We start from the raw sequence: 25,298 nt of genomic DNA on the forward strand, positions 1-25,298 counted from the left end.
ACAAGTAGGCTGAGAGGCAGGCAGAGAGAGAGGAGGAAGCAGGCTCCCTGCCAAGCAGAGAGCATGATGCGGGGCTCGATCCCAGGACCCTGGGATCATGACCTGAGTCGAAGGCAGAGGCTTTAACCCACTGAGCCACCCAGACACCCCACCCTTTTATTTTTAACACCACTGCGCTGCATATTTGTTTTTCCAAACGCTGAATATGTAATGTCAAACGCTATGCTTAACGCTTTGTACCTACTGACATTAATTTGAATCATAAAGCTGTTTATAATACATTATATCTAATATATTATTGATATGAAAATTGATATTGATAGCTACCACATACGAAGTTGCTGCTATGGCCTAGGCATTATTCTTGGCATTAGGGCTCATCAAGTCACAGAAAAAGATAAAACATCATCTTAATATCTACTTTGGGTAGACAGCCATGTCACTATGTTTAGAAAATAGGTTAAAAACAGCATCAGGTAAAATCAAGAGCCCACCACTCTTAGTAAATATTGTCTTTCTAGTAAAGAGCTACAAAATTCTATTAGGAGAAAGGGAGATCACTACTACCAAAGAATATAAAATCAAACATGTTTGGTAAGGAAATTACTGAGGCAGCAAGAGGGGTTTGAAGAAAAAAGAAGGCAAGAGTGAGGACACAAGGTCAGCTTTTAAGCTCTCCCCTCTGATGTCAACCACATCTGTGCCCCTTTCAGCACCCCGAGATCAGCTCTGGTTCTGTCTCTTTCCGGGAGGTGCGCCAGCAGACAGCCCATGTGCTTGGACAACTGAAAGGTTATCTTGTGTCTGGTGCCATGATATCTGGATGTGATTGTGTGTGACTCCTTGCCATGATATCTGGATGTGATTGTGTGTGACTCCTTTTATCACAACCTCTGGGTGCTGCTGATTGTGTCACCATGGAGAAACTGGACCTACGAGCATGCTACAGTCAGAAAAGAGGGTGAAAGACAGCAATAATGAAGGAAGATGAGAACAGAGTGAGACTGAAAGAAAGGAGAAAATGATTCATCCCCAAGTCCTACATATGACCTGTAACATCTGTCAATGGATTCTACTGACTTAAAGGCTTATTACAACAAAATACAGATATCCAGCAAAGTTGTGAGGGCAGCACTTAAGCTGAATGCATGAGATGGCAGAGGTGATCACAGGCCCGTTTGATATTCTAATATGTCACACTAAGATTAAAGAAAAATGAGCCGAAACATCTACCAAACTCCAAGGATTTTTTAGCTCAGTCACAAGATATATATATATATATCTAGAACAAACTAACACATTGGAGTCATCTTATAGTCTTAACAGTTTCATGTACAGGTTACCTAATTCTGGAAATTCTTTAACATTCCTATTAAAGTAGTATGCTTGTTCTATTACCTTTACTAAGAACATCTGAAATGCGTGTTTGCAAATTCCCTTTCACATTATCATGGCAGAAGCTTAATTCAACAAATACTTGTGGAGTGTCCATTATATACAAGATACTTAGAAAAAAATGAAGCCTTTATACTTAAGGCAATTAATTTCAAAACTTACTTGACAAAGGGCAGCAAGCAAAGCTAAATCATAAAATATATTTAAATAAAATGGTCTCAAGTTTGCTAGTAAAACTCAAATCATAAACGCAAAAGACACACAATGTACTTTAAAGAGCTAGTAAGACCGATAAATTTGATATCTCCATTGTAAGTGCTAAGCCTATTAAAATTATATTTTCTGTATACGGGAAAATACAGACTTACCCATTTCAAATACTAAATAAAGAACTGCACTAAAAACATTACAGAAATGCACCAAAAGGAAAAAATTACTGCGCTGCTTGCTCATCACTGAAAGCGAACCTGTGGAAATCACATTAAGAACAGCAGATAAAATTGTATCTCAAGTGAAAAACCCAAGGAAAATGACAGAACTATGATCAAGAGATGAATCCTTATTCAAGCCTGGGTACTTTTCAGCATATGGACATACACGCACACCATAAGCAGCACTGCCAGCAACAAGGAAACAACTTCCAACCTGCAAAGGAGAAAATGTTGATGTATCCCTGTTACAACATTTATCATTATTATATATTTGAATACATGCTTGGTTAAATCATGTCTGTTAAAACACCCCGTAGCTTTGTCCCCTAAAACCTACGTTATAATGATATTTTAGGCATATGTCATTTTATCTGATGATTTAGAGAAATTGAGAATGATGGCGATAATTTTACTCTTGCATCATTCACTTCAATGGTCCTGATTTAAAACTTATTTTTGAATCATTTTTTAATGTCATAGTTTTCAGGACTATTTCTAAAGTTACCTAGAAAAATAATTATTTTTCCTGAAAAAGCATGGAGTCCAATCTATAATACCAAAGAGTCCAGACTTCTACCTAAACATAAATTTGATTTATGCCAGTGAGCATTAAATACCAGCTGATTTGGGGGTACCTGGGTGGCTCATCCAGTTAAGTGTCTGCTCAGGTCATGGTCCTGGGTCCTGGGATCAAGCCCTGCATTGGGCTCCCTGCTCAGTGGGGAGTCTGCTTCTCCCTCCCCCTCTGCCTATTCCCCCAGCTTCTGCTCTCTCCTTCTCCCTCTCAAGTAAATAAAATCTTAAAACAAAACACCAGCTGATTTTGATGCTAATGCGTAAAGCAGATGAGTAAATAATTAAAAAAAAAATCTGAATCTGTTTTGAAACCAGAGATGGAGGATACTAAGACTAGGTAATGTTATATATCTAACACACACACACACGCTTCTATAAATATCAACACTGAGTCCTAAAATAATGTATGTGACAAATATATATGTACATACAAATACGTATGTGACAAATAATAATAAAACATTTCACAAAATAATTATTTAGGTGTCATATTTCTAATGCATGATCTTAATAATTTTTTTATTTCCTAAGCACAGTATAAAGAACTGGTTTATCACCTAAGAATATTTTGGTAAGAAAAATTAAACAATTTTACTCCTGATTATGGACGGGATATCCTATTGAATAAAAATCTTTAGGGACGCCTGGGTGGCTCAGTCAGTTAACAGTTTGCCTTTGGCTCAGGTCATGATCCAGACAGATGAGCTGTACATCGGGCTCCCTGCTCAGCCAGGAGCCTGCTTCTCCCTCTGACCGCTGCTCACCCTACTTGTGTGCTCGGTGGCGCAGTCTCTCTATGACAAATGGATAAATGAAATCTTTAAAAAAAAAGATCTTTGGGATGCCTGGGTGGCTCAGTGGGTTAAGCCTTTGCCTTCAGCTCAGGTCATGATCTCAGGGTCCTGGCATCAAGTCCCACATTGGGCTCTCTGCTCAGCAGGGATCCTGCTTCCTCCCCCTCTCTCTACCTACTTGCTATCTCTCTCTCTCTGTCAAATAAATAAATAAAATATGTTTTTAATTTAAAAAAAATTTATTAAATAAAAAATAAAGATCTTTAAAAGAACTTCTGATGCATAATGTTAAATGGGAAAGGTCTGATGAATAAAAACACTGATGTCTTAATGTGTTTTTTTTTTTTAAGATTTTATTTATTTGAATGAGATCACAAGTAGGCAGAGAGGCAGGCAGAGAGAGGAAGGGAAGCAGGCTCCCTGCTGAGCAGAGAGCCTGATGCGGGGCTTGATCCCAGGATGCTGGGATCATGACCTGAGCCAAAGGCAGAGGCTTAACCCACTGAGCCACCCAGGTGCCCCGTCTTAATGTGCTTTTAAAATATTCTAAAATTAGCCAAGGGAAAACCCCACCACTTACTATAAGAATATATGGTTTTAGCGTTACCGATTTTAAGTACAGCTGAGCCCTGGACAACATGCATGTCCGGGGCACTGACCGCCTTCTCCCCACAAGCAGTAGGAAGTCTGCGAGTAACTTCTGACTCCCCAAAATCTTAACTACGAACAACCTATTGTTGACCAGAAGCCTTACCATTAACAGAGTCAATTAACACATACTTTTGTATATGTATTAGATAGTGTATTCTTATAATAAAGAAAGCTAGAAAAAAGAAAATCCTAGACAAAATGTTTACAAGACTACACCGTATTGAAAAAAAAAATCCACACATAAGCGGACACACACAGTTCAAACCGTGCTGTCAACTGGATTAGAAAAAGGAAGGAAAGGAGGAAGAAAAAAGGGAAACTATCGAGAAAATGTCTAAGACTGAAATCGATCTTTGGTGCCCTCTGCTGTCGCACTGCTGCTACTTAATATTAACAGGGTAACACGGTTCTGAGACTGTAAGTTACAATTGGACAATACACTTATCTTAAATATTTGATTCTGGAGAGGAGATTTTATGACAGCAGGGATGACAATATACTCAGAGCCGATATTATTTCACTTCCTTCCATGTGTTTTCATTAACAAGTATATTAAAAAGCCTAAACCAAAAAAGGATATTTCAGAGGTTTTAAGGTTTAATACTAAACAATTTAAGTCACATGACATAAAATGTAAATTACTCAAAAGTTAAGTATACACATTAAGTATAAACACTTAGGTCATGCCTGCTATAGAGATAATATCTTCTAAAGATATTTCTACAGGCCATGTCTTACTGAATAATGTTTCAATACTAATAATATCCAAATGGTATTAATATATTAAGAGATTAGAAGATTAATATAATAAGGCTCCATAATACCGGCACAAAAGAGATTAAGTTGTAACTCTCCCCAAATGGCCAAGTCACCAAAATCACAAGACCAGGAGCCCTGGGGGCTGGGGCACCCCCACTCCTCCATTAGACAAGCCTTTATATGACTCACTTAATGCCCCCTGCATCAATTCCTCTGTTTCCTCAACAGAGGAGAGATGCTACAAACAGTGAACAGTTAACACATCCTATTCCCTTCACTGGTAAAACTGCCACAACAAAAGCCAGCTCGTTTTATCTCAACTGAATGTTAAAGACACATGGAAACAATGGATCATTATTATGCCTCCATCAGAAAGGATGAACACCCAACTTCTGTATCAACATGGACAGGACTGGAGGAGATTATGCTGAGTGAAGTAAGTCAAGCAGAGAGAGTCAATTATCATATGGTTTCACTTACTTGTGGAGCATAAGGAATACCACGGAGGATGACGTGGGGAGATGGAGAGAAGTGAGTTGGGGGATATATCGGAGGGGAAGACAAACCATGAGAGACTGTGGGCTCTGAGAAACAAGCGGAAGGTTTTGGAGGGGAGGGGGATGAAGCTTGGCTGAGCCTGGTGTGGCTACTAAGGAGGGCACAGACTGCACGGAGCACTGGGTGTGGTGCACATAAACAATGAATTTTGGAACACTGAAAAAAAAATAAAATTAAATTTAAAAAGAAAATAACTGAAGGACAGAAACAAAAGAAAGGAAAAAGAAAGAGAACGGGAGGAAGGGAGGAAAGGAAAGAATGAAACTGTTAAAAAAAAAAAATAAGTGCTCCTAGGCTAATGCATCCTCCTGGGTATTCCAAATCCTTCACACATTTGTGAATGGAAGGAAATGAGAGGATATCGTAGGAAGTCAACTTGCTAAAAGAAAAGCTAAGACTAATAATGGCAAAATGAACAGGAGAAAAGAAAACAGCTTTAATCCACCCAGGGTCACAGTGGGGAACAATCTCCAAAGTCAGAAATACACTCAAGCAGATTCTAACCTGTTTTTAACCCTCCTCTCCCAGGGCTCCCTATGCCCTCTCGGCCCACTCACTGTCCCCACCCACAGCGGTACAGTGTTTTCTCTGCCTGGGATGCTCTTTCCCCATTTTGCCTTTTGGTATCAAACCTACACACGAATGACTCTCTTCAGTATATGTGCTGCTGACGCGAGCACGAATGACTCTCTTCAGAAAAGCCTTCCCAACACTGCATCAGGTCAGCCACCTCCCAAGGGCTCTCTCCCACTTGGTTCCTGCCTACCTTGGGGAATAAAGCTCACCACGATGAATGGCTCCCCCCTCTCCCTCATGAGAGCAGGAACCCCTGGACACCAGGACAGGCTGGGTTTGGAAGTGATTCATGCACTCTTCAGCTGTGTTAGCTCGGGGCCCAGCTTACAGCACGTACTCAAGGTGTGCTGAATGAATGAAATCAGGCTATCATTCAATCAAGAGCATTAAACTAGTGTGTGCTGAATACCTATTGTGGTAAATGTGTGAAAACATGTTGCCATCTGACTTCATTACAACCTTATTACCTCCCTTTTAAAGCTAAAAACAAATGGATGGCAAGAGGTAAGCCAGTCAGTCACACGGGTCGATGCTTAGGACATAGAAGTCAGGGTCCAGACTTTGGGGTATCAAGAGCTTCTCAGCATTAGTTTTGTAAAGATTCTAGAGATGAGGGGTGGCGGAGACAAGTCCGCTCCATATTAATCAACCCTCAAATTTTGGGTTATTCACAGTGATTCAATGAACAGTTTTTGCCAGGCACTGGAACTACAAGCAGGACTATCTCCAACAGTCCCATGAGGAGCTCTTAGTCGGATACAGAGCAGCAATCCTCAGCCAGAGGTGACCTACTCCTCACCCTCAAAGGACATCTGGCACCATCTGGAGACATGACTGTGAGTCACAAGTGGGCGAAGGTGCTAATGGCATTTCGAGGGTAGAGGCTGGGGAGGCCACTGCACAGGCCGCAGGGTACCAGACGGACCACAGAACGGAGAATGATCCGGCCCCAAATGTCAGCGGTGCTGAAGTTAAGAAACCCTGACACACAGAAACACACATGTAAACGAATACATATCCTTGTTCCCAGGTACTGGCACCAAAGAAGTAGTACAGGGACAGAAACATAAAGCAAATGCCAGACAGTCAGAGAAGATCCAAAGGACTGCTGGCCTTGGCAGCATTACCTGAAAACTTCAGGACCCTCTGCAGAGACGGTGGTCACAGAACTGAGGCTCGTGGGAGCACCAAGGGTCAGCCGGGCGAGTGGGAGCTAGCCATGGAGGGGGTGAAGGAGACACGGGTATTCTGGTCCCAGCAATGAGCAAATACTACACTTACTGAAATACAGACTGGAGAACCAAGCTACGTGCACTGTGGAAAGCTGAAATCCTGATTTATGCTGACATAATCAGCATAAATGATTATTTCTTTTTTTTTTCCTACATACTCTTTGAAGATTTCCACCCGCCCTGAGAAAATATCACTCTCACCAAGACTATCTACTGGCGGGTGTGAGTGTAATTACAAAAAATAAGCATCTTCATACAAACTAAGAGAAAGATGTGTGGACCACCACAGAAATAGATACACATGGTATAGAATTCCAACCACAACCACTACAACCATTTACACTTCCTATCCTCAGACACTGCAATAAACTGCCTCCCAGAGATGACCATCCAACTAATCCACTTCCATCCAAGGTTAACTGTAGGGCCTACAACACCATGACATATAAATCACCTTATGAATGTCATATGGGAAAAGTTCTTTCAAACTTTAAAATCATTGTCACGGGGTGCCTGGGTGGCTCAGAGGGTTAAAGCCTCTGCCTTCGGCTCAGGTCATGATCCCAGGGTCCTGGGATTGAGCCCCCACATCGGGCTCTCTGCTCAGCGGGGAGCCTGCTTCCCTTCCTCTCTCTCTGCCTACTTGTGATCTCTGTCTGTCAAATAAATAAATAAAATCTTAAATAATAATAATAATAATAAAATAAAATTATTGTCACTGGCGCAAACCCCAACGGCCACCCCTCATTCTGGAAGATCTCACCATTCACATAGGTCAGTGATTTTCAACTTATGGTCTGTAGCCCTGGGTGGACGAAGGCTCTCCTAATGGATATAAAAGGATTTGAAGTTCTAGGGCAAATGACACAGTTAAACATGGAGCCCTGAGAGTAATAAAGTGAGCTACTATGGTTACGTGGGCTAATTATGATACAGGTGTTAGTTTTATAAGTTACTATTTATAATTTGAAGTTAATAGAGGCCTACAGCTTTCTAGACTTTCAGTACTGAACTTAGATGTCACACAATCACAAAATGCAGAGTATTGGTACAAAGATTCTACAACTTATTAAAGTATGAATTGCCCATAAAGGAGATGTTTTGATATCAGCACACCATAAGTGCTGGTTTTCAACTGCTGTTATTCTTGCTTTTAAATAAGTTCCCATTAGTTTGGTTATTTATTTTGGGCTTTTATTTGCATCGACAATGTTTTGCAGTATTATTTTCTAAGAACAAGAGTAAGACATGTTTGAGCCTTACTGTTTGTTCCGCAATCAGCGTGCCAGGAGGGACTGCCCTCTCTTCTCAGAGAGCGCTCACCGGGTGAAAAGCAGGAAGTACCTGGAAAGTGGGCTTCAGGGTCTTTTGTGCCAAAGATGGAAACCATACTTGCCCTCCCAACTCTGGAGCAGTCTCAGCTCCAGCCCACTTCACCTGAATGTGCCCTCACCTCAGAAGTCTTAAGTGTTAGTATCTCCACACCGATCACAATCTTCTCTAGTTCCAGACCTCCCACCGTACCTGCTCTTCAACCTTCCAGAGCAGTGGTCCGCACACTGCTGCACATCAGTCACCTGGGGAACTTTAGTGCACAGGCCGCATGCCCACGGATTCAATCACAAAGCCCAAGAGAAGAGGCCAGACACCAGTAGTTTTTTCTTTCTTTCTTTTTTTTTTTTTTTTTTAAGATTTTATTTATTTATTTGACAGATAGAGATCACAAGTAGGCAGAGAGACGGGCAGAGAGAGAGGAGGAAGCAGGCTCCCTGCAGAGCAGAAAGCCCGATGCGGGGCTCAATCCCACGACCCTGGGATCATGACCTGAGCTGAAGGTAGAGGCTTTAACCCACTGAGCCACCCAGGCGCCCCCAGACATCAGTAGTTTTTAAAGATCTCCAGATGATCTCAATTTGCACCAGTTTGGGAACCATTATCATACACACACTCAGTCCCTGCATTCCACAATTTTGTCAAAAACTATCAGCCTCGGGGCGCCTGGGTGGCTCAGTGGGTTAAGCCGCTGCCTTCGGCTCGGGTCATGATCTCAGGGTCCTGGGATCGAGTCCCGCATCGGGCTCTCGGCTCAGCGGGGAGCCTGCTTCCCTCTCTCTCTCTGCCTGCTTCTCCATCTACTTGTGATTTCTCTCTGTCAAATAAATAAATAAAATCTTTAAAAAAAAAAAAAAAAAAAAACTATCAGCCTCATCCTCTTTTGCACTCCTTCCCTAAAAAGGCTGGAACCTCTGGTTAATCATATCAATCTCTTACAACTACATCCTCAGTGTCCTTTATCATCTGAATTATAGAACTGCAATTCAGGACCAGTGGCAAAATTTACCTTCTACTTTTTCCTGTATCTTTTACTACAGCTAAATACAACCCATAACAATTACAAATTCACAATCCTCCTACCCCTGATTTCCCCCCTCTCCCCCATCTCTACCCCTCCATCAAGTCCATACCCAGGTTCTTGCTCCCCATAGACAATCTTACCTATAGCCTCTTGGGAAAACGTGAAGGTTTTAGGAATGTTCTCTCTTCAATTTCCACCCACTACACGCAGAAACATGTATCTACCCAGATATCCAGTCTGCCCTCTCTCTCTTCAAACTCAGAAAATAAAGTCTTTCTCCTCTAGGTCAAAGCCAGTCTTTGAAATCTGCCACCCTCTCATTCCTGGGAAGCTAGCTTCATCAATTACCTCTTCCCCATGCTAATCTAGAATGTTCCTCTCTCTACTGGCTCTTTAACCCGATCCACAAACATTCTCACCCCTTGCAAGTGGCATTTTCCTCTAGCAGTTCTTTCTCCTTTCCTTATCAAACTTTTTGAAAGTATCCTTCACATTTGCGGTTTCTATTTTCACACTTCCTGTTCACTCCTGAACCCACCACACTCAAGCTTCTGTCCCCAACATCCTAAGGAGCAATTCTGTAAAAGGGTACTCATGACGTTACCAACAAACATATTTCACCCCCGCCAATCGTGAACATTTGCTGCATTTGATACGACTAATCACTCTCTACCCTTCTTGAAACTCTTGATCCCCTCAGTTGGCAACTCAGCACATTCTCCTGGTTCTCCTCAAACTCTTCACACTTCGAATTGTTTCCACTTCCTCCCCTAAAGTTAGTATCCCAAGAGTCTATCTCAGCCCATTTGCTTCCTCTGAATAATCTCATGGCTTTCCATGGTTTTAAATACCAGATGTCCACTGGAGATCGCTCAGTCCATATATCCAACACCACACCCCTCCATCATATATGGAGCAACTCATCATCATTCCGCACAAAACCTATTCCTATGTTTGGTATCACACTTGATAAAGCCAATTCCTATTCAATCACCCAATCAGAAAACCTGTGAGTTAACCTCACTCACCATCTGTACCTAATTAATCACTAGATCCTGCCAAATACCACTTACACACAATTGAATTTAAACTCTCCTCTACATTCCCTTGTATCTGTTGCACATATTTGCTTTCATACAAAATTCTTTTTGAAAGAAGAAATCTAATGTGACTTTGTTTTTTGTTTTTTTGTTTTTTTTAATGTGAAAGCCACAGAGGTAAAAGATAAAGTTTAAGCACCTTCCAATGGTAAGCATGGCCTGGCCTCATTTCACACCACTTCCTGTCTCTCCTCTCTTCAATCTTGAAGCCATGCTGAACACACATCGTATTCCCCACTTCCCTCTTTGCATCTGCCATGCCAGAACATACTGCCATCCACCTCCATCCATCACCTGGACTACGTTCTACTCATTCTTCAATGTCCCCTCCTCCAAGAAGCCAATCCTGATCACCACAGGCTAGTCCAGGTCTCTGTAATACTTTCTGCATTTCTCAGCCATCTCACTCACTCCTCAGCATTGTATTTATCTGATTATATTTCCTGAGGGTAAATATCATGTCTTATTCATTTTGGCTCTCCAGGGCCAAACACAGTACCTAGTAGTCAATAAATGTTTACTGAACTAGACTGATTCAATTATTTTCTAACAGAGGCTATAAAAGTCAAGAAGTTTGAGCATCTTTTATATAGTCTAATAAAGAACAGATATTTCAAGCATATTAGAAGGAATTATTTCTTACCCAAGGTACTAACACATTAGTATTTAGCTACAAATCTTTATATTTTTATCAAGTGACTTCAAAATACCTTCAAGTTCCCAAATAAGAGTTAAATATAAAGTATCACACACAAGGGCTAGAAAGATCTGGCTGTTGAGAAGGTCGTAGGGTTAAATCTATCTACTAGTCGTATTCTCTCAGCAGTCTGCCATTTGATTTATTACGTGAGATGGTAAAAGGAATTTCTCCTTTGTTGTATCTCACATACTTTGCAGAACAATCTGAATTTCTTCTCAGGTACACTGTGGTTTGTTAAAGTACTTCCAAGGAGAAACAAAAGTGTTCTGAATATAAAACCATCACAGAATAAGACTTTCTTCTTGGTTCAAAATAATATAGATGAATTACATTTAATATGAACTATGAATTCCATTCATAAGTCCCCCGAACACCTATTATGTGCAAGACAGAGGGCCAATAAGGCACTAGAGCTATGGGGAGCTGGAAGGGGAGCTCCTTTATTTGATGGTGTTATGTAATGAGCACAGTAAATGTGGTCCTAATTTATGGATCCTTTAAAAAAGGGAAGAATTTAAAATCCTGTAATCACCAAAAAATGTAGTAAGTTCAATTAAATATGTAGTTAGTTTTGAAAGCTTAGTTTTATTCCTTAACAGTATTCCGAGTAACTTAAAACTCCTTACCCTGGAACAGGAGAAAAAGTTGGTGCAAAAATAACCTGAGTCGGAAATCTTCAAAGGAGTCATTCGAAACTTGATGAAATATCCACACATGATGCAGATGCACATGGGCGCGCGCGCGCACGCACACACACGCGCGCACGCACGCACACACGCACACAGGAGCGCATGTGCATTCACGACCTGCATATATGTACTTTCTTATGCGTGCGAGAGTACGCTGAATGCGAGGTAAATATAAAGAGAGAATAAGAGCCAACAACCAGAGTTAGGACGCAAATACACGAAAGGAAAGGGAACCACGGGAGGAACGATTAATGTGACAGGGTGAATGAATCGTGGAAGGAGGACAGAGAAAGAAGGAAAGAGGAGGAGGAGGGAGACAGGGCAGCTGGCCTTCTTCGGCCGTCTTTTGATGACAGCGATGTTTGGAAACAGATCCCAATGTAATGATGTATGTTTAGAAACAGATCCCAATTACCTTACTTATACACCTGTGCCTAATCGATAATAATAACTGTTTTAATTTTATATTTCTGGTTCCAAAAGAATTTTAAGTTTATTATTCCTTAAGGAATCTCTTTACCAAAAGCCTCGTATTAAATTCTAAACTTTTCATTCTAGAAATGTCTAGATGCCGATTGATAAACAATACAGAGGGAAGAAGTGGCCAAAAAAAAAAAAAATCACTGATTGTTCAGTGTAGAGCCTGAAGTCATTCTCTCTAATCACTACGTTGTGAGATTGTGGGTGTGGGCAGTAGATGGGTCAATACTTGAGGAAAATTCCAGCCCAGACGGAAGGACTCTGTCACCTGCCAGTAGGTTAAGGATGTTCTCACATAAATAGTCTTTTAAATTCAAGTCCACAACTGATCCAGAATAGAGAAAACAAACATTCACAGATGTGCCTCATCTAGTTCAATAATAAATATAAAATTAAGATTTAAAAATGAATGTTTAATACTATTTCTCCTTTACTAAATCTCCTTACTGGCTCTTACAATTAACATAAAGAATACAGAAACTCAGAGGCACCTGGGTGGCTCAGTGGGTTAAAGCCTCTGCCTTTGGCTTGGGTCATGATCCCAGAGTCCTGGGATAGAGCCCCACATCGAGCTCTCTGCTCAGCAAGGAGCTTGCTTCCTCCTCTCTCTCTCTCTGCCTGCCTCTCTGCCTACTTGGGATCTCTCTCTCTGTGTAAAATAAGTAAATAAAATCTTTAAAAAAAAAAAAAAACTTAAAAAAAAAATGCAGAAACTCAAAGGGATTCTGAAAAGATCATGGCACTGATGGCAACATAGTTATTTTATTTTTCCAAATCTTCACATAGAAACAGAGCAATTAGATAGAATAAACAAAATGTACTGAGAACATTTTCAACAAAACAAGGTGACAAAATATATCCAGAAATCCCCAAATTCAAGCAGGTGGAAAAACCCACCAACAGCTACAAGATCTATCTGGTATCTGGCACCTCTGTAGGATGAAGGAAAGGGAAGTAGGAAGATATGTGACAGATCTGATAGGAAAACCCCAAAATGCTAACCGATATTTACCAGGAAAATAGAGTGGGCCCATTTAAAAACAGCAGCTGACCGTGGGAAAGTTTTAGCCATCTCCACAGCAAGGGAATGCAAGGGCCCTCAGTAACAAGGTCTGAGGGGCTGGCACATGGCGGTCCCCGTCCACGTGCAACACGGCTGCGTCAGGGCTGCCTTCAGGAAAGGGCCCCAGGAATGAGAAACTGCTAAGAATGCAATCAAAACTGACAGGTAATTCTCCCCACCTGAAAAAAAGAGGTGGGGACTGGTGTTGGGAGATGTCAGAAATCGAGCCACCGTCTTTCTGAACCACGTGCAACAACAGAAAAGGAAGTTCTGTGAAGTTAGAAAAACTACCTAAACTAATCTTTCAGAGTCCAGGAAAGATTACTTCGCAAAAAAAATAGTCAACAAGAGAAAAGTGTTAAGGTCAAATTATGCTAATTAAAGAGTAAGAACCAGAAAGGAAAAAACAGACACACTCAAAAAGCAGATACAATGAATGTCCTTATTTCAAAACAAGCTGAAGAACATTTTTAAAATGATAACGCGAAAGGAAAATAAAAATGAGGATTAGGAAAATCAGAAATGAAAGGACTGAACTCAGTAAGAATAAGAAATACGACAGCACATTAGCAATGAAGCCTCAACTGAAAGAAACACAAGAGTGAAAACATACCAGCAATAATGCCTCAAGAGAAGCAGAAGGTGAAAAAGGGGACAATATTAAGGACAAAAAAGAAATGAAGTTTCTTTCCCCTTGCGGAAAAGGTGCTGACACACCTTTGAGCTGTCCAGGAAATTATTTACATAAAGGGCAAATCGAACAAATAAATACAGATGTCCCCTGACGTATGATTCCTTGACTTTATGATGGGACAAAAGTGACACACATTCAGTAGAACCTCTACTTGGAACTGTGAATGTGGATCTTGCCCTGGGCCAGCGACATGCCATGGCACCCTCTCCTGTGGCAGTGGGCCAAGGTGGTGGTCTCGGCTCCCAGCTGGCCAGCATGCGTGAGGGTCAACAGCAGACACACTGACAACCATCTGTGCCCACAAAGCACTCGGTTTTTCATTTTCAGTGCAGTATTCGATGCATTACATGAGATCCCTAACACTGTGATAACTAAGCTTTGTGTGAGAGGATTCTGTCCAACTGCAGGCTAGTCTAAGTGTTCTAGGTAAGGGTGGCTGAGCTAAGCTATGGTGTCTGGTGGGTCAGGTGTATTAAATGCATTTTCAACCTAAGAGATTTCTGCCTAAGAGATTTTCCATTTACAATGGGTTTATTGGGATGTAACCCCATTGTAAGTCATGGAAGACAGTAAATACACTGAAAATAGTGGGAATGAGGTTCTCACTGTTGGAGAAGAGAGTTACATGTGTCAGGAGAAGAGGCCAGAACAAACACTGTGGTGTCTGATTGGAGGTGGAGGGAACAGGGTTAACCGACGGTATTTACTATGTTTGGGAAAACAGAGGAACACACGTGTGTATATAAACAGACATATATAATCTAGCTCTGTCTTCTGAGACAGCTTGGATGCAATGTCCTCCCAGGAGCAATGAGTGTGTGCAGCTTCCAGATGTGGTTTCTAACTATTATCCCCATTAAAGAGAACCACCCATCACATAGGCACTCGATGAAGTTTACTCCCCTCCAATAGTCAGAGACCTTTGTTTTCTTAAGAAAAACCTGACAGCTCACTAAGGTTCCTTTATTTCTAGACAGCAATTAGTGTAATGTAAAATTTTTGTTCTAATAACAAAAATAAAATTTTTGTTCTAATAATGATTTAAAACAATCAAAAATGAAATCTATATATAATAAATATATAATCAACATATTCTTCTATTAAAATATTCATTCAAGTTTTGGAGTAGAATGTTAAGCAAGTTTAATTGATTCTTCAAAGGTCAGACATATCACAAGGATTTTTCTAAGGCCATAAATGGTTCACTAGACAAGGCCTGGTATCCTGTATATAACGTCATATGGCTTGTCCCTGTCTATACCTTACAGTGCCCTTTTCACAATGAATCATAAAGTCAATTCAATCAGTATAAAATTTTTTTAGAATGAGTTTTGTAAGCAGAAAACACAGAGCATGTTCTCAGTAAGTTATATCTGACTTCTAAATTCCATTCTCTCACCTAGTTACACAGAATACAAAGCTACTGACCTTTGCAAATATAGCCCATTCATTTTTTTTAAGGCTTTTGACTAATTAGACAACAGAGAGAGAAATGTAACATAAGAGATAAATCATCCTCGTCATTTTCCAATTTCTTCAACCTCGTGATCTTTCAATAATCAACTCTGATTGGTACACAATGCCTAAGATATAAAGGTGTCAAACAGAAAATTATACACAGTAGGCTTAAGAAATAATTTTCAAGACAGTGAAGGCTTTCTAGCTTCACTAGTAAAATCCCATAGACTCCGAGCATCCCCCAAGATCTCCTCACCAGGAACCAGTGTCTGTGGCAAATGCTTTATGAGAAAGTTCATCAAAAAGACCACCTGATATGCTCAGACCATCTCCTTAACACAGTTCTTCATGCATTCCTCAAACCCCACCACCTGCTGTCTATGATTTACTAGCTATGTTTAGGTTAGGAATCTGCTAATTCCTAGTCCAGGACACGACTTATGCTGGGTGTCACACGGCATTAAAATAAAGATGGCTCTGTCTTCAAGGGATTAAAACTACTTCCTTCCTGTTAACAGATATTACAGCCTACTTTGCCCCTCTTCTATTGAATATTACCTTGGTTATATTCAACTCCCTCACTTTCATCATTACCAGTTAAAAGGAAAACAACATTTAGTCAGGGTGAATTTCCCAGTTAACTCTACTATCAACCACCATGTTCTCTGCCATGGCTCCGCCACCTACCTCCTCCACCCACAAAAACATTCAATGAGCTCCTAACAAAGTAAAACTCGGCACTTACCCCTGCAACCACTGAAGGTACTACTTTTTTTTTTAATCCTCCAAAAACAAACATCTCCCACACTTTCCTGCTCTACTTTATCTCCTCCTCATTCTTAGTTCATTGTACTGCGATTTCTGACCCAACTAACTCTACCACAGTGGCTCTCCTGAAGATCACCAATGACTTCCCTAGTTACAAACTCCACCCATTTTTATTCCCCAAGTCTTAATGTTATTCCACATATCTGATCAACTGCTGACCTTTGTTCCCTTTACAAAAATCCATTTTTTGGTTATATGTTTGACCTAGACCATTGCAGGTTACTTGTCCAAGGTCACCCACAGGCAGCAAGTTACAGAAATGCAATTTAAACACAGATATGCCTGTCACCAGAACCCAGGTTCTTTAACCCACTGAGCCACTCAGGCGCCCCTCACCAGAACCCAGGTTCTTAACCACGTCTATGAATTGCTTTTCAAAAATGAAGCAAAGACTATTCCATGACAGAACTGTACCCACAACCTTGTTATTAATAATACCATTCCCTGATGCAGGGTGCAGCAAGCTATGACCCAGAGGCCAATCCAGCACATTGCCTATTTGTGTAAATAAAGTTTTATTGGAAGTCAGTCATAGTCATTCATTTATCTATTGTCTGTGACTGCTTTCACACTATAATGGCAAGAGCTGAGTCACTGCAACAGAGATTGTATGGTTCACAAAGCCTAAAATTTTTATTATCTAGTGCCTTATAGAAAAAGTCTGCGATGCCTATTCAAACAACCTGTTTTTTTAGGTTTATCATTGGCAAATCTGAGGATTATAATAACTAACTCACCTATTTATAGTAAAGATTAAGGAAAACAGCATATTTGAAATACTATAGTGATAGCAGACATCCCCAAAGAGGACTACAGTTTAATCCATGCTCTATACTCCAGTATTTATTTGGGGGGATAAAATATCCCCCCCCACTCTATCTCACTCTCATGTCGTTTCTTTCCTAGAGGATGTTTCTCCCCTTGAACACATTCCAACTCTCAAGACTACAAACAAGAGGGGGATGTCTCCTATGACAACCAATCTCAAAGCCTATTCCATGAACTGTCTGTATCACCTGCTAACCTCTCCGCCTTTCTCCCTTCAACCAGACTTGGATCTCTGAAATCAGCTTGTATGTCTCAACTCTTCTCTTGCTTATCATTTTTATTTATTCAACCCACACAAGAGCTTCCAAGCCATTCCCTCTTCAATATTTCCTCTACCTAATCCTACCCTGGTCCCTACCACCTCTCACTATATCAACCTAACAGCCTCATAATTCATTTGCCATGGCAATATCTGTAAGTGTGCAGCTACAAATGTCAGATACAGCAAAATTTCTTAAACAAAGATCTCTTTTTAAGACCATCCAATACTACATTGCTACCCACTGAGGCAAGTCCTTGGCTTTGCATTTAAATAGATAACACAATAAGATTCCAATTTACACCTCCAAACTAACTTCATACTATGTTTCCAGGGTATTTTCTATGCTTCAGGTACTACATAAAGCACTGAAAATAAAAATATGAGAAACTTGGCTCCTGTCCTCAAGAAGCTCAAAATCTAATAGGGAAGACAGATATAGAGAAAGAAAAAATACCCCATATAAAATAAAGTGATTAAAGAAAGGTCTGATCAGGAAGGTGTTGAACACAAGGAGCATACATGAACTAATTCTGCCATGGGGCAGAGAAGATAAGGTTTGGAGGGATGGCTTCACTATCCTCAAAGGAGAGGGATTAAAGAAGCAAGGGTGGGGACAGGAAAGGAAACATAAGATATAGGATATAAGATCTCTACCATTTCTCAACCTTTTTCTCCAGCAATGTTTTTAAACCAGAGACAATTTTGCCCCACATGGGGCACTTGGCTATAACTCAAAACATTTTGATGGTCATGCCTGGGCAACTGTATGTATGTACTGACATATAGGGAGTAAAGAAAAAATGATTCTCAACATCCTACAATACATAGGACAGCCCATCCCAACAAAGAATTATCCAGCCCGAATTGTCAGTAGTGCTGAGGGTGAGCAACCCTGCTCTTGAGCCATAAGGAAAAGAGGTAGAGGGGAGGGCCTCGCTGACAGATTCTGCAGGATGTGTTGGACTGCTGACAATACAGAGATAGCAAAGAAGGAAAATGAGTTATGCCTGGACAGCCTCACTCACCAAAACCAACAGGGAGAATGCGAAACTGAATGGAGGGCAAAGGTGATTAATAAATGTTTACATCTAAGGCCTTGTGAACAGGAATAGATCTGACCATCAAGCCAAGACAATCTACTGGGAGGGAAGGGAGAAGACCCGGGCAAAGAGGCTGAAGCAGAGGCCATCAGAGCTTTCTGTCACACATCATCCAATTCAATGCATCTTTACTGCACAGCTGCTGTTAGATGTCATGAGGGAAACAGCAATAAATAAGTCACAATCCCTGCCTGCAAGAAGGCTGAATTTCAGTGGGGAGAATCAGAGAAGTATATAAGTTATTACAACACAAAGGAAATTAAGATACATGTCATAAGAGAAACACACAGGGGTTTAAATACACACATCTTGCAAAGATTCAATGCAGTCGTAAGGAATAATTCCATTAACATCCTCTTGATCTTCTAGTGAAAGAGAAGAATCGGAGGAGAGTAAATTCCCTATCTTTGGGGCACCTGTGTGGCTCAGTCAGCTAAGTGCCTGCCTTCAGCTCAGGTCATGATCCCAGGATCCTGGGATGGAGCCCAGCATTCAGCTCCCTGCTCAGTGGGGAACCTGCTTCTCCTTCTGTCCCTCCCCCTGCTCACGCTTTCTATCAAATAAATAAAATCTTTTTTAAAAAAACTCCTTTTTTTTTTTTTTTGCAAGGCTCTACGTGTCTGCCATAGTTAACTAAATAAGCAATATACAGTACATGTTCTTTACAAATCACCCAACTGCTAACACCAGTCTAACAAGGACAAGGTGGGCTTCTTTCTATACAGTATCCCCATAACGATTTCACTTTCCATTGAGAGACCCATGAAAAAACTTAGTTCCTATATCCCAGAGTCAGTCCTACACCACTGAGAGGCTCTTAGTTATGTTTTGTTTTGTTTTTTAAACTTTGGGTGGGTTTTATTTCTCCTGAGGTTAAAAAGCCGTCCAAAGGACAGCTCTTTAAATATTCCCCTCAGAAGGAGACTCAAACTCAACATGAGAAAATAGTTAGAGAAATCCCTAATGGTCCAGCCAACATACATTTTTCATAAAGTGATTACCCTCCTGCAGCCTCAGCTTCCTAAGCCTTTCCCCCCTCCTATAATTGTTTTCCTTGTAGGCCAGGCAACAATTACCACTGCTACAAGACTGAGGAGGTTCACAAGCAATATATTTTACAATACATAAGTGTAGTGTCTCTGATATCTGGTGCTTTTATCACTAATTGCACTATAAAATGCGCTATTAAAACAGGGACAAACAAGATTGTAAAAATCACATAATGGACCATGACCACTTACAAAAGCCATTCATAAATGTTACTGTACCACTTATTTTTCCTTAATTTTCCAGTTGTATAAATAATTTTCCAAATTTTTATTTTTAGGAGATACCAACAAGAAAAATATATATTTGAAAATTATATAACATATATACGTACCTGCCCTTGCATATACTATTTTATAAATTGGCACAGAATTAAAATTATAGAGAACATCAGACAATGTGCTATGGACACTGAACTGCTAGGGACATCTATGTGATCTCTTAAAAGAAATTATAAGCACAGCAAATGCATTTAAGCTGTGATTTCTATTCAAACTTCAGAGCACAGGACAGAAAGCATGAAAGAAAATGAAGAAGGATTTCATTATCCTGATCTATGAAACATACAGTACAACAAAGCCAATAAAGCATTTAATATCTTGGGGAAAGACAGAATGATCAAATGTTACTGCCATTTGGACATGGGTCATTGGAACCACCTACAGCATTTTATGTCATCAGCACTCAGCACTAATTCATGGGCAAATTTTCAAGTTTGTAGATGAGCCTTTCAACCTGTTTGTTATTTAGCCACATGTCTAACTACTTTAAAAAAAAAAAAAAAGGAATCCGGAATAAGAAAATGAAAGTAACAATATTTGTGTTATCCATTAATAATTCTAATGAATACTTAGATGCAGCTGGGAATTTTATGGTGTGACTTAGATGAAATGCTGGAACTGTAAGTTTCACTTAGCCATTACCAGAGACGAGTGATTTCTAACAATACCACAGAACACAAGTATCGCAAACCAAATAGTGGCCAGTCTCTATAAAACTAGAAACAATGAACTGGGATTAATGAATTGGGATTATTTGTTCTTCTCTTCATAGGATAATCTTGTGTTAACTGAAGAAGTGACAGAAGTCATTATGTAAGTATCAGAGGGGAAAGCGGGGCTCAGCTTGGGTCATACAGTGCTTGTGAGACTCTGCCATGCCTATTCTCAAATAGCCTCCTAAATCCTTAAATGGCCTTACCTTACTAAAATCAGAATCTTTGGCTTTTAAAACAAATGAGCAGCCACAATTACAAACATCTTAATTGTACCTAAATTATTATTTTTTCTTCCTAGAGATACTAGCTAGTGTTCAATCTTTCAACAGGAAGACTGTGCAAAAACCAAAAACACAGATTATGTGAAAAATGTTTGCTCTAATTTCAGAAATTCAAGTCACTTGATTCTGTAGGAATCATTTTAAAATATTTTAAGTGGTAAGAATAACTTCCTTTAAAAAAAAAAAAGAAAGAAAAAAGAAAGAAAGAAGCCAAATACTTGAAATAGGCAAAAAACAATGTTGCGTAGACCTACACAAAACCAGCAACTTATTTTTCATCACTGTCATCTCCCCAAAGTTATTCCTTTAAGCCATGCCGAAACCGTGTTGTGAAGTGGACTGGGATGGGGATTACACACATGAACCACATACAAAACTTACTTTGTCAGAGGCCTCGGAAGCCAAGAGGTTAGTTGCAAGAGTCTGCAGCTTTTGATGGGCCATGTTTTTAAGAGCAGCCAGGCTGCGCCGTGTCATGGCCTGTTTTAGGTTGACTGCCGGGTGACTGAGAGAGTCCACTGCAGCAGGCACTGCTTCATCGCAGGCATTCAGTATCTCCACTGCTGTGATCCCCATCACGCAGCGATCCAAGGCGCCTGGAAGACATACGCATTTCTACTTGGTACACGCGACACCATGCCCACTCCAAGTCATTCTTTCAGGAAAGAAAATGCAGACATTTTCTGTGTAGTCTTTTTCTCTCTGCCTCCCAGAAACATTTTCTGGAGCTTCCCTCCCCTGATGATCCTCTACACAGCATTACCTTTATTGTTTCTTCTCCTGTAACACCCCGACTGCAACTCCTAGAGACAGCCAAGTTCAGAGCGGAGACCTCAACAACTTCCTCCAAGCTTTTCCACTGTCTACTTAGAAGATGGATTTCTGGATACTCCACACTATGACTCTACTACAAACACCAGTTCCTATGACTTCACCTTCCTCTAAGTTATCAATCACAAACAATAGCTAAATTTTGCTGTTCTTTTCATTCTTTTTTTTTATTATTTTAATTTTAAGATTTAAGAGAGAGAGGACAAGCAGGGGGAGCAGCAGAGGGACAGGGAGAAGCAGGCTCCCTGCTATACAAGAAGCCCGATGCAGGACTCAATTCCTGGACATGGGATCATGACCTGAGCCAAAAGCAGACACTTAACTGACTGCCCCACCCAGGCACCCCACTTTTCATTCTTTCCCCTCTAATAATTCCTGGAGCTCCTCTTTCTCTAGGAAGTCACCACAAAGCAGGGAAAAAATTGTAACTTCTCATTCTGTCTGCAAATGCCTTGACTTTTACTGTTTATACCCAATCAAATGTTTCTCTGGGTGTTTATGAAAATAACGGCTACTCCAGCTTATGACCACTTCAAAGCTTCTTCATTTGGCCATTCTTTCCATTCATCTCTACACATCTGTTTCATGTCTAACCTAAGGCACAACTCCCTCCTTTCATAGACAGCTTTTCTGTACACTGTGTTTTGTAGAGTACACAGCACCACACCAGGCAGAGAACGGTCTCGTTTCACCAAAACTCGTTCTACAGATTTGCACATAATCTTCTGAAGATTACAATAAGGACAGTGAAATGATGATGAAGTTCATTTTGATTTACTAGCCATTCCTCCAGTCATTCTAAAAGAGGACAAATCAATTTTGAAAAACAACCACAGAGAACACCAGAAACTTAAACGTCAACAAAATACATGATTTCTAAATTGTCTTTGAGCTAGTACCCAAACACCCAAAAGTATTTTATTCCCAATGCTGAGTATTTATATTCATGTCATTCAAGTTTGCCCCGCCCCTTCCTTAAAGGGCTTAGCTACTTTTCTTTCCAATAGTAGTCCTGGAATTAATTCTTGGTGATTTTAATATTAACCCAAATCAGTGTTTTACTAACCAATCTGTTGAGTCCTGACCAATGTATTTTGGAAGGCAAAGCATAAGAGGGAGCTGTGGCCTGCAACTTCTTGTGTATGTATAAAAAGAAGAGTATGTATACTCTGAGAGGATTTAAGAGTTCAAAAATGTTTTGAAAATCACCAGCACATATGATTCTTCCATATATTCTGATCTCCTGGTTCTCTGAGTTCCTCTACTCCAATAAGTTTTACCTACACTTGACTCCAGCCAATGGTCACATTATAATCTTCTCATTATCAATAAGTAAATCCGAACGTGATCCCAATTTCAAAAATGACACTGTCCAATAGCAGCTCCCTTTACTTCAATTCTCTGACCCAATAGTTCCTTACTCAGCACTGACGCCCAAAAATTCATTCATGCCTGCCCTGTCCCTCATTCCTTAAGTCCCATAAACTAAAATTCCACTGTCCGTCCTCATAGGCATAGCTCTGTTCTCATCTTACTTCTTTGTACCAGCCAAGCAAACTCTAACCTTGGTTAAATCCAACTCTCCAGCTACTCCACACCTGTACAATGAGGATGGATATGAATGAAGAACATGCTGAAAGATCCACTTGAAAATCATGACCACTGATCTCAGGGGTCCTTAATAGTGACCACATTTTCACAGATCTTTCATTTTCCTACTTTCCAAGTTCATTATTTCAGAACTTCTCTCTCCTGCAATCACCAAAACTCCACTTCCTGCCCTCACCTGGGTGAAAAGCTTTGTTTCCTATTTCATTTATTAAAAAGCAATTAGAGGGTGCCTGGATGGCTCAGTTGGTTAAGCTCCTGCCTTGGGCTCAGGTTGTGATCCTAGAGTCAGGTTGTGATCGAGTCCCACAGGAGGCTCCCAGCTCTGCAGGGAGTCTGCTTCTCCCTCTCCTCTCATGCTCTCTCCCACTCTCTGTCTCTCTCAAATAAATAAATGAAATCTTTAAAAAAAAAAAAAAGAAAAAGAAAAAAGCAATTAGAAAAGAAGTTCTACCAATTCCTACCAGCGTATCTCCACTCACATTACTCATAACTACACATGAACTATCCAGACGCCTACCTAACACACTTGTAGCTTAAAGTCCATCCCTCTCTTATCTGCCCATGGACATCATTTCAGCAACTGTCCCCTATCTCTTCATCTGTTTCCCTACCTACTAGATCCTTCCCACCAGCATACAATCATTCCCATCAACATATAAACATGCAATTATTTGACCTGTTTAAAAAAAAATTATACAGACCAATAAAAACAAGAACACACTTGCCCCCGTATCTCTCTCCAGGTGGTATCCCATTTTTCATATCATTTTCTATAAAGCTATCTGTATTTGCTACCTACAAATTCTCCTCTTCCCATTTTCCTTTGAACTTACTCAAATCACATTTCACCCCAAACATGCACAGAACCTACTCTCCTTGTTGTTAGATCCGATATTCAGTTCTCAGTTCTCATTTCACTATGATTTACTATCAGCTGCACTTGGTCCTCTTCTCTCCCCCTGAAACACATGTTTTCACTTGGCTTCTAGGCAGCCACACTCTTCGCTTTCTTCTTCCTGGAAAGTCCATTTTAGTCTCCTTTGCTGGTTTCTTCCACATCACAGAAATATATCTAAACCGTAGAGTGCCCCAATCATTATCTACCTGCATCCACTTGGTGATACATCCAGCGTCATGACTTTGAGTATCTTCTACATGCTAAGAATCCCCAAATTGAGATCACCCACTCTGATATCCCCAGCTTGAACGTTAGATGTTACTAATTAACATCTCTACTTGAATGTCTAATATTCAACTCAATATTAAAAAAACAATTTAACACTTGTTCTTTCCAAAATCTGCTTTTCTCATTGTCTTCTCAATGTCTAGAAAAAAATTCCATCCTTTGAGTTGCTCAGGATGAAAACCTTGGAGACATCTTTGACCCTTCTCATTTTTTATGTCCCTTATCAGCAAATCTTATTCAATCTCCCTTCAAAATATACCCAGAATTCAAACACTCCTCACCAGCTCCACTCTGGTATAACAATCCATCATCTTTTATTGCCTAGAGGCAATAGCATAAAAGCTAATCTCCCTGCTTCTACCCTGTAACCACCTTCAGGCTATTCTGAAAAAAAAAACAAGAAAAAAAAATGATAGTGAGGACAAAAATCAAATCAATAAAACCCAACCCAGAACTGACACAGATTTTTTAAATAGCAAACAACAACACTAGAAGTTATTATAATTGTATTCCAGATGTTCAAGAAGTTTTAATAGAGAGACATGGAAGATACCAAATGACCAAAATCACACTTACAGAGATTAAAACTACAATGGCTCGGATGAAAAATATACTAGACGGGAATAATGACAGATTAGACATTGTAGAAAAGAGACTAATAAACCTGAAAACCTAGAACAGAAACTATATAAAATAAAACACAGAAAAAAATACTTTTTAAAATGAAAATACAACCTGTGATCTATGGGCAATTTCAAATAGTTGAGTAAACACATAGCTAGAGTCTCTAAAGAAAAGAAAGACAGGGAAAGATC

General features: G+C 40.1%; 1 protein-coding gene across 4 annotated transcripts in view; it reads right to left on the bottom strand.

The window, feature by feature from the left end:
- The window catches only part of WDR7 (WD repeat domain 7), a 363,545-nt gene that overhangs the window by 260,292 nt on the left and 77,955 nt on the right, over positions 1–25,298 (bottom strand). For all 4 annotated transcript variants that reach the window (XM_059140623.1, XM_059140622.1, XM_059140626.1 and 1 more), the window contains exon 14: positions 21,237–21,451. In XM_059140623.1, coding sequence (XP_058996606.1) covers positions 21,237–21,451 — 215 coding nt within the window. The remainder of the gene's footprint in view (positions 1–21,236; positions 21,452–25,298) is intronic.

This window comes from Mustela lutreola, chromosome 11 (assembly GCF_030435805.1).
Source record: "Mustela lutreola isolate mMusLut2 chromosome 11, mMusLut2.pri, whole genome shotgun sequence".
NCBI lineage: Eukaryota > Metazoa > Chordata > Mammalia > Carnivora > Mustelidae > Mustela > Mustela lutreola.